Source organism: Phyllobates terribilis, unplaced genomic scaffold (assembly GCF_046119375.1).
Source record: "Phyllobates terribilis strain yellow unplaced genomic scaffold, ASM4611937v1 Scaffold_11__3_contigs__length_659146591, whole genome shotgun sequence".
Lineage (NCBI taxonomy): Eukaryota > Metazoa > Chordata > Amphibia > Anura > Dendrobatidae > Phyllobates > Phyllobates terribilis.
In genome coordinates, this window is record NW_027362771.1 from 167,998,671 (window position 1) to 168,009,892 (window position 11,222).

The 11,222-nt window shown below is 39.5% G+C and overlaps 1 protein-coding gene across 1 annotated transcript in view; it reads left to right on the plus strand.

Annotated features, from left to right (window-relative positions):
* Window positions 1-5,661, plus strand: part of TPH2 (tryptophan hydroxylase 2) — a 552,487-nt gene extending 546,826 nt beyond the window's left edge. Inside the window, exons 10-11 of the mRNA XM_073651797.1 lie at window positions 958-1,091; window positions 1,203-5,661. Coding sequence (XP_073507898.1) covers window positions 958-1,091; window positions 1,203-1,377 — 309 coding nt within the window. The 3' untranslated portion in view covers window positions 1,378-5,661. The remainder of the gene's footprint in view (window positions 1-957; window positions 1,092-1,202) is intronic.
* Window positions 5,662-11,222: the final 5,561 nt, after the last annotated feature.

Consider the following 11,222-nt stretch of genomic DNA (forward strand, 5'->3'; position numbering starts at 1 on the left):
AATGCTGGCCTTGATGAATTGGTCCAATTGTGCTTAGGTACCTTGCATTTTGCCCTTCTGTTTGTTTAAACTTCCTATAAGTCCTTTGGTCACTTACCCATGAAAATATACTGTTGCCAAGCACTGCTTTCCAGTTGTAACATTTCTAAATGTGATAATTCTCCTTTTATGTCCTATAGTTATAAATGGTGATTTGCATTAGTTTTCAGACAAGGAACCTTTTGAGTCGATCAAATTACATTTGGAATTAAATCAAATAAAGCATTTCAGATAAAATGTACTAAATAGAACATCTTTGTGCTTGCAGATCTTGTATAGTCCTTTTTTTCCCATAGTTATACTATTGAAAATATAGGCAATAGAAAAAAATGGTCCATTTCCAGCAGAATAGCATAATTCAATGCATTTTTATGGATGAACTTTTTAATGAAAATTGTAGCTCTCAGCAGTACCTCAGCTCAGCATACAAACAACAGTAAAACTTCTTACTGATAAAACCTGTTAATGCAATGAAAATATTTTTTTGAACCAACTGAAATCTGAATCATAATTGGAATAAGTGAACTGTAAATGATCATACCTAAAATGGATAGAAACTAGTTTGCTATGTGTGTGATGCTTAGATTCTCTTATAGTGAGTCTAGTGTACAGAGATCATGCTATACATAATTCAGTGATCCAGTGTTTAATCTAATGTTTTAAAACTTGTTAGATTGGTTTATATAATATGGGCACATTTCTATTCCCAAGTGCAACAACTACACAAGCAACACACACCATTGTTAATTAATGATAAGAGCAACTTAAATATTCAGCATCACATCTTCTAAAATGAGTTAAAATAGAGTCATCTGCTTATAAAATGTTCTTAATTCTAGAACAAGTAACTCATGTGATTTGTTTGTCTTCATTTCCTTAAGCGCTATTTTAAAAGGTGTGCTTGCTTTCTCTTTGCAGCATGCCTTGTCTGACAAAGCTACTGTGAAAACGTTTGATCCAAAGACAACTTGCTTGCAAGAATGTATTATCACTACCTTTCAGGATTTGTACTTTGTGTCAGAAAGCTTTGAAGAAGCCAAAGAAAAGATGAGGTACATTCAATTATTAGGAAAAAGAAGACAAGAAAAAAAGTAACTTTAGAAAACATTTCATCACTACTGATATGATTCTAATTAATTTCTCTCTGTCTTTAAATCCTATAGAGAGTTTGCAAAGTCAATCAACCGACCCTTCTCAGTGTATTTTAATCCCTACACACAGAGTATTGAAATCCTGAAAGACACCCGGAGTATTGAAAATGTGGTGCAAGACTTGCGGAGCGACCTAAATACTGTGTGTGATGCGTTAACAAAAATGAATAAATATTTGGGCATTTGAAAAGTAATGAAAGGGAAAATCAGATGTTTTGCCAACTAAGCTGAGTTTAGACTCCTTCAGCTTAAATTCCTGGACATAAATTCTGAGTAATGATTTTTCTCTCATTTATCTGTTTTAATATACTTAAAGGAGTCAACTATTTTTTTAATCCTTGTAAATTACTCATAAGAAAGTTACATTAACTGTATTACATCCATGCTAAGGATAGTCTGGAGCTGGGCTGGATGTTCCTTCTCTTCGTGAAGATCAGAAAGGTCCGGGAAGCTTACTGTAGATCCGGGCTACTTTAAACTGTTGGACGTTCCTCATAATGAAGCAATGAATCAGCTGACCCTTTTCTTGATGAAGTAGTCAGGACTGACTAGCAAAATAATGGCTCTACATGAATTTTGAGTGAAAATGATATATTTTAATTACCCCACAGAGCTACTATTTTTGTTAGTCAGGTAAACAAATTCAAACTGCTTCCATGAATAAGCTTGAGTGCAGTAGCAATTGATGTCTTTGTTTCCTGCCTGGTATATACTGCGAGGGAGTTGAAAAGGAAACAGGTTTCTAGGTTGGATTGGTTGTATGCTTTATTAATATAACAAATAGAAATCTAGATCTTGAGTGTTTTCGGTGAATGGATTATGTTAAGCAGAAAAAGCTTAGAATTACTGTGTGCATAGATCATGCTGTTTTAATTCTAATCAAATCCTTAACCCCTTCACGACATTCACCATACATGCCCGGCAGGTGATGACTATGTATTTTAGCCTGGACCTGCCACAAACAATCGTTGGTAGAGAAGTGCTCAGCCCACCATTATTAACCTGTTTAATGCCGCTGTCAATCTCCGACAGTGGCATTTAAAACGCACCGGCATGCGCACACGTCATTCTCTCCGGCCATCGGGTGCTGATGGAATGTCATGACAGCTGGGGGTCGGCTGAAGACCCCTGTGCCTGTAAGTACGGAACTCCTTTAAAACCCTGCCTGTGATTTTTGCTATATGCAGCCATGCTGTGGCATGCAGTCACTTGTAGGGGTGGCGCTGGTTTCTGAATGCTGGGTATCCTGACACCACGCTCTGAAAGTGTGCTCTCCTCTGTGTTGCCGGCTTGTTATTACTGATCTGAGCCAGCTACATAGAGCTCTCATTGTGATTCTGCACATCACACAATACCAGTGCACAGGGACTAGTATCACCCCTGAAATGAGTGTCACTGATGAGGCATCATTTCAGGGAGGGGGCAGGGGCTGTTACAGTGACCGCAGCCTCTATCCTCTGGTCTGATGATGCTTCGTTTAGGTATCCCAGCATGAGCTGGGATTCTCAAATGAAGCGTCATCCCACAGGAAGTAGGGAAAAAATGCAATAACAGGTAGATAATGTAGTTAGGGAATGGTAGGGAATTTTTAATAGATTTTAGCTTAGATTATGGCATCAAAAAGATAGGGATTTAGATTAAAATTTCTTTGACCTCCAGACCACCCTTAAATATATATATATTCCAGCCGCAGAACTCCATCTCTTTTTATCACAGCAAACGCTACACCCAATGTAGCTATTGTGGTCAAGTCAAATCAGCTGGAACTAATTGAAGACAATTAGTACAGAAAGCCTTTTTTCTTTCAGACCCAAGTGCAGTGATACATGGCTGTACACGCAGTTTGTCTGCAGTTCCAAACTTTAAATTCAACAATGTCTTACTCACATTAATGATATTAATAAAACGTTTGCATTCCCCATATAACTCAGTGTTATTTTTGTTAGCCCAAGTAGTGTCCCAGGCATTTTAGAATTGTACTATAGCAGGTCTTGGAAAATAATTATCAAAACTGTCTTAGAAAAAGAGACATCATTACTTATAGAAACCAATTTGAAATTGGATTCCGTTTCTCACTACCATTTAATTAGGCCTATTGGATTAAATCAGCCATTGAAAAACCCCTGAAAACACAAAACAACCCTTTAATGTTCACATTCACAGCAAATGCCCAATTTGTCATCATAGGCCTCAATAAGTATTATGTGTAAAGTTCATAACTAAGAAAGAAGAATTTATATTACCCAAGGCCCTGGGACTCTAGATAATATTTCACCTTTATTATTAGATGGAACTTGTTTTTATTAAAATACTTTGATCTTACTAGAGTCATGATTCTCTAGAAGCCTAACTTGTGGAGATAACTAGTTTATGGAAGCCTCTTTTAGGCCTTGTTCATATGTTCCGTATTTGATCAGTATTTTACATCAGTATTTGTAAGCCAAAATCAGGAGTAGAACAATCAGAGGAAAAGTATAATAGAAACACGTCACCACTTCTGTATTTATCACCCACTCCTGGTTTTGGCTTACAAATACTGGAGGTAAAAAAAGTGACCAAATATTTAATGTGTGAATGTGGCCTTAAGTAATCTAATCTATTAGAAAATGTCATTGCAATTTTGGGTGGAATTACTGTTAATATATCTAGTATATCTATACTATCAGAGAACTATACAGTATTTCTGGCTTCGTGGCAGTGTGGCAAGCCTAATGATAAAGTACTAGGAGTTTAATACATTTACCTTCTGTATAACATTCCTTTTACATCATTATTTAGTTCAGCAGTAAAAATCAAAGCAGTACTTCTAGCCGTATCCATCTCTCTCAATCAGGCTGTGAGCGAAAACAGCATGAAAGGCAATTTGAATAAAAATGCCTAGACGTATTTCTATTTGCCATCACATTAGCAAAGATGTCTCTGTTTTGTAGCAAATACCGGGAGTCCAAACAGAAACACTTGTTTTCCAGCTTGAAAACCTCATGAAATACAAGCGCAATATAGTTGTCTAATTGCTTAAACAAGTAAGTCAATGTGAAGTGCTGATCTAGTTGTTCGATATCTGTACAGATATAAGTGATTAGCCTTGTCCCGACTGTGTACAATCTTAGAACACTAAATAAAATATTTAAAAGTTTACTTTATTCAAGTTGGAATAGAACAGATTCTCTCATTTAAAAATCACACGTAAAAAATGTCTTGTGTTGGTGCGTGTAATTCATGCAGAAACATATCTTACATCTTGTTTTTTAACTTTTTCGTCAATCCGCACTTCATGTGTTTTGAATGTCTCTAAAGGAAACTAAAGGAAAAATATGCCATTTATGATTTCAAATGCCGTTTGACGGTTTCTGTTGTACATAATAATCATTCGGATAATTTATTTTTAGGTTTCATTTTGGAAGAGTATAGAGTGTATATTAAAATGATTGTCCTATTCAGAAAATTCATTTTCACATGCCCTCTTAGAGAATTTTTATTAATAGTCAAATGTTCAGGATCTTCATCTCTTAGCCAGAGTGGAGAGTGATTGCAAAAAGCATCTATCGCTCTCTATAACATATCCTGTCCTGTTCTGCATTTGATTTGAATTGGCACTGTGCTGTGCTCTATTTCTCATGTAGCTGCATTGTAAGAAAAGCGAACACATAGGGCTCATGTGGACAATCGTATTATCAGTGCAAGTGTGATCCGATGTTTTTGACCAATGTCATGCAATGGAGCACATGTCTGATTTTTTTCCTTGGACATAGTATGTTCAAGGAAAAAATCAGTGCATGCCCAAGTTTGATCTGATATTTAGATCGCGTTCGGCCATGCAAGTTGATGAGTCCATAGAAACCATCAAACTACACACAGATAACATCTAAGCGCGATCTGATTTCTGCGGATTGACACAATGGAGAAGATAGAGAAATATTTTTCTCTACCTTCTCCTCTCTACCTTCTCCTCATCCAAGAGAATCAGAGTACACTGTGATCACACTCTGATCAAGCTCTGATCAAGCTCTGATCAGAGTCTGATCAGAGTGTGATTAGCATAATTTATCAAATTTTCTTGGATGGCAAAAAATACGCTCCTAGCCTTACTGTAAGGTTTTTCTGCAGATTACAGCTGGTCACTGTGAATCCATTAGGGACACACTTTGTGAACAGCATATTGCAAGGGATCTTTCTAACAATAAGAAAACATTGAAAGCAGAGAACACTTTCACCAGGAATCTTTAACCTTCATATGTTGTACTCAGGGCCAGACAGGGACTGAAAATCAGCCCTGGCATTTGAGACAGACCTGCTATGAACTAAATGTAAATATATGTTCGTCAATTTGTGGATTGCTTCAGGTGTATATCACATTTACAGAATCCAAACTGCTGATAAAAAAAATAATCAATACAGCTATTATAATCCAGAATTTGCCAATATGTTATATTACCTGTAATATGTCAGTTACAGTTGTGCTCAAAAGTTTACATACCCCAGCAGAATTTTTACTTTCTTGGCCTTGTTTCAGAGAATATGATTGATGACAAAAAAAACTTTCTCCACTCATGGTTATTGGTTGGTTGAAGTCATTTATTATCAAACTACTGTGTTTTCTTTTTTTAAATCTTAATGACAACCAAAAACATCCAAATGACCCTGATCAAAAGTTCACATACCCCAGTTCTTAATACCATGTATTGCCCCCTCTAACATCAATGACAGCTTGAAGTCTTTTGTGGTAGTTGTGGATGAGGTTCTTTATTTTCTCAGATGGTAAAGCTGCCCATTCTTCTTGGCAAAAGAAGTTCCTGTAAATTCCAGGGCTGTCTAGCATGAACTGCACGCTTGAGATCTCCCCAGAGTGGCTCAATGATATTGAGGTCAGGAGACTGAGATGACCACTCCAGAACCTTCACTTTGTTCTGCTGTAGCAAATGACAGATCAACTTGGCCTCGTGTTTTGGATCATTGTCATGTTGGAACTTCCAAGTATGTCCCATGCGCAGCTTCTGGCCTGATGAGTGCAAATTTGCCTCCAGTATTTGCTGATAATGTGCTGCATTCATCTTTCCTTCAACTTTTACTGAGTTTCCTGTGCCTTTGTAGCTCACACATCCCCAAAACATTAGAGATCCACCTCCATGCTTTAGTGTAGGAATGGTGTTCCTTTCATCATAGGCCTTGTTGACCTCTCTCCAAATGTAACTATTATGGTTGTGGCCGAAAAGTTCAATTTTGGTCTTATCACTCCAAATTACCTTGTTCAAGAAGTTTTGAGGCCTGTCTCTGTGCTGTTTGGCGTATTGTAGGCGAGATACTTTGTGGCATTTGTGCACTAATGGCTTTCTTCTGGCGAATCGACCATGCAGCCCATTTTTATTCAAGTGCCTCCTTATTGTGCATCTTGAAACAGCCACACCGCTACTTTTCAGAGAGTCCTGAATTTCAGCTGATGTTATTTGTGGGTTTTTCTTTGCATCCCGAACAATTTTCCTGGCAGTTGTAGCTGAAATTCTTGTTGATCTACCTGACCGTGGTTTGGTTTTTACAGAACCCCTGATTTTCCATTTGGTAATCAAAGTTTGAATGCTGCTGACTGGAATTATCAATTCCTAGAATTTTTTTTGTATTCCTTTCCTGTGTTACACAGTTCAACTACCTTTTCCCGTAGATTCATTGACAATTCTTTTGCTTTCCCCATATGTCACGCCAGATGTGGGAAAGACTTAGTGCAACACAAAGGGAAAAAGGAAAGGGAGCCCAGACTCTAGGGAAAGGGGGAAGGGGAGACTTCCTAGTTTGGTCTAGTGTCACCCTGTCTCAACTACCATCCCTATATTGGCTCTTCACCAATCACCGTATGCGTGTCTCGCCCTGACTTTCCCTGGCGTATGGCTAAGGCTAGGGACGAGAAGTGATGAGCACTAGTCGATCTCCACTAAACTCTATAGACAATAAGGGTAGACAAACAGGGGGGGATTGCTTAGCTTTAGATGACTTCAGACAAATGCGTACATGTCCTCAAGCTCCAGAGAGGACGAAGTACTTCTCTTGCTAAAGCCTCACAAGTAGTAATGAATATCGCCGGCACCTCCCTCTCAGACACACCAGGTAGTTATACACCCAGACCAGAGAGCTAATTAGCCAGAGGGAGGTAGCCACTGGGTCCTAGAGACAGCCAGCCTCTAAGAAGATGTCTGTAAAGCCAAACATAGAGATCTCCTGCAATCAACTGCAGGGCGACTGTCTGTCACCTTTGATATACCCATGACACCATGACTCACAATCTAGAAACGTCAGTGGCTGGATGAAAGATGCAAGAGTCTGTATGGATCCCAGAAACTCACTCAGCTTTTATGCACACACACTGATTACAAGTAAACAGGTCACAGATGAGGATGTTACCTTTAGTAGCCATTCAAACTCATTTGTGTCAAATTCTGTGCATGTTATCAGGCCAAAATCACCAGGGTGAACTTTTGATCAGGGTCATTTGGATGTTTTTGGTTGTCATTAAGATTGAAAAAGAGAAAACACAGTAGTTTGACAATAAATGGCTTCAGCCAACCAGTAACCATGAGTAGAGAAAAAGTTTTTTTTGTTATCATTCATATTCTCTGAAACAAGGCCAAGAAAGGAAAAATTCTGCCGGGTTATGTAAACTTTTGAGCACGACTGTATATACCAGCTATAAAATCAGGTTTTGCTTCAGCTAAAAGAAGCCAAGGCTAGGCCTGCAGATATTGTTATAGATATTGTTAGAACATTCTGTAAGACTTTGTAGGATAGAATTATTCTTGAGAACTTGAGAACTAATAATTGTTACGTTTCACTTGAATTGTTGAATTATTGAATTATTCAATCTGGGCGTGCATCTAAATTTCATGGCTGCAAGCCAGAATTTTTATTTAAATACTGCACCCTTTTGAAACATGTCAGATCCCTCACTCATTTTCATAGGGATCCCATATACACCTTTTAAATCTTATCTATATGTATCTCTTTTAGCTGTAACTTTTATTTTAAAGCGCACCTGTCAGCAGGATTGTGCTCAGTAAACTACATACACTGTCAGGTGGGTGACATTATGCTGATTAAAATGATACCTTGGTTGATTAAATCCATCCTGTGGTTCTTATTTAATCTTTATTTTCAGTTTGGACATAATGCAATGCTCGTACTTCGGGGCAGCCTGTGGGGTCAGCTCTATCTGGTGCTCTGCTTGCTTATTCATCTGTATGCTCTTATGACAGCTCACTGTGCTTTCACTGACCTGGCTCCTATTTTACATAACCTCGCACTACTAGATGCATTATGTAAAATAGGAGGCAGGTGATTGAACTATCAGTGAGCTGTCATAAGAGCATACAGATGAATATGAAAGTAGAGCACCAGATAGAGCCCACCCCACAGGCCACCTCAATGTACGAGCATATCATTATCTCCAAACTGAAAGTAAAGGTTACACAAGAACCACAGGATGGATTTTATCAACCAAGCCCACCTGACATTGTATGTGGTTTACTGAGCACAATCCTGCTGACAGGTGCGCTTTAAGTAAATTTTCCTTTTATTCAAATCACCTGTAAAGACGAATGTTTTGCTTGGAATATAGATTTTCATATCACTGCTGTAAAGCCAGAATAATACTATGTGGAATTTAAGTTGCTCTACAAAAAATTTAGATTATTCTTAATGGGGGGCAGGACCATATTTGTAATAAAAAAGCAAAACTCCATGATCTTTATTACATGAAATTAAATAAGAATTGCACACGCTACCCTCTTTCATCCCCCACTCACTTGCCAAATGTGAGGTTTCTATTACAATAATGGCCCTTACTGACAGAGAAAATTATTATTATGATTTATTATTATAGGGAAATTTATTCCATGGCACTTTACATATTAAAAGGGGTAAACATAATAAAAAACAAGTACCATAATCTATAACAAAACACGTCACTGACTGATACAGGAGGAGAGAGGCCCCTGCCAGTGAGGTCTCACAGTCTACAAGGGATGGGTGAGGATACAGTAGGTGAGGGTAGAGTTTGTGGGAAGAGGAGATAAGAGGGGAGTAGAGAAGGAGATCTTGTGAGGTCAGCAGTTGCGTGCTGGTAAGTACCAGGAGACTAGGTCAAAGATGTATGGAGGAGACAGGTTGTGGATTGCTTTGTATGCTATGGTTAGAGTTTTGAACTGGAGTCTCTGAGCAATGGGGAGCAAGTGTAGGGATTGACAGAGAGGAGTGGCTGGGGAATACAGGTGGATTAGTTGGGCAGCAGAGTTTAGGATAGTTTGGAGGGGTGCGAGAGTGTTAGAAGAGAGGGCACACAGCAGCATGTTGCAGTAGTTGAAGCGGGAGATGATGAGGGCATGCACTAGTGTTTTTGCAGATTCTTGATTAAGGAATGTACAAATCCAGGAAATATTTTTCAGGTTGGAGTTGGCAGGAAGTGGAAATGGCTTTAATATGTGATTTGAAGGAGAGATCAAAGTCAAGGGTTACCCCGAGGCAGCGAGCTTGCGGGACTGGGGAGAGTGAGCAGCCATTGACTTTCATGGATAAGTCTGTTGGGGGGGATTGAGTGAGATGAGGGAAACATAATGAATTCTATTTTGTCCATGTTAAGTTTTAGAAATCTCGCAGAGTAGAAGGATGAAATAGTGACAGACATTATGTAATTCTGGTTAGTAAAGAGGTGATATCAGGTCCAGAGAGGTAGATCTGTGTGTCATCAGCATAGAGATGATACTGAAAGACGTGTGACTCTATGAGCTGTCCCAGGCCAAAGTTGTAGATGGAGAAGAGCAGGGGTCCTAGAAATGAACCTTGGGGGACACTGACAGGTAGGGGGCGAGATGAGGAGGTGGTGTGTGAGTGGAAAACGCTGAATATCCGGGCTGTTAGTTATGAGGGGATCCAAGATAGGGCCAAGTCTGTGATGCCAAGAGATGAGAGAATCTGTAGCAAGGGGGAATGGTCCATTGAGTCAAAGGCAAAGGTCAGGTCCAGGTGGAGGAGGACACAGTAGTTTTGCTTGGATTTGGCAGTTAGTAGGTCATTGGTGACTTTAGTCAGGTTCAATGGAATGATGCGGTTGGAAGCCAGATTGTAAGCAGTCAAAGAGGGAGCAGGAGGAGAGGTGGGAGGACAGTTCAAGAAGAACGTGTTGTTCCAGTAGTTTTGAAGCATAGGGGAGAAGTGATATGGTGCAACAGCCAGACACAGAGGATGAGTCAAGGGAGGGCTTTTTGAGGATGGGTGTGATCGAGGCATGTTTGAAGCAAGAGGGGAAGACACCAATTGTTAGTGATAGATTGAAGAGATGGGTTAGGGCTGTAATGAAGACTGTGGTGGGGTTTGTGATGAAGTGGGAAAAGATCGGGTCAAGTGCAAAGGTGATGAGATGTGATCTGGAGAGTAGAGAGGAAAGTTGATCTTCTGTAATGGTGGAGAAGCAGTTTTTGGAGAAGGAGGGCTAAGTAGTTATGAGGAAGGGCTGTGGGGACTGTAGATCAAAACTCTCTGATGTTATCAATCTTCTGATTGAAGAATGAGGCAAAGTCTTCAGCTTAGAAGAGAGGAGAGGGATGATGCGCTGGGAGATGGAGGAGAGAATTTAAAGTGTTGAATAGCTGTTTAAGGTTGTAAGACAGGGAGGATATTAGAGATGAGAAGTAGATTTGTTTTGCTGCAGTGAGTGTGGACTTGAAAGTGGCGAGGGACTATTTGGATGTGATGAATTGCTTATTGGAGTGGGATCTTTTCCATTACCGCTCAGCAACCCTGGAACCCTGCCTCAGATTTTTAGTCAGTCTGTTGATTGTGCAAGCGTGTGAGGGGGCGACCAATGTATGAGGGGGGCGACCAATTGAAGAGCTGCAGCTGTTGTGGTGTTGTGGTGTTATATAAAGTTTCAGCAGCAGCTGCATTGTGTAAGGAACCTATGTCTGCTGGAGGGCGAATGGACTCAAAAAGTGAGTGTAAATCAAGGTGTTTGAGATTTCTCCGAGGGTGCGCAAAATTGTGGAGTGGGTATTG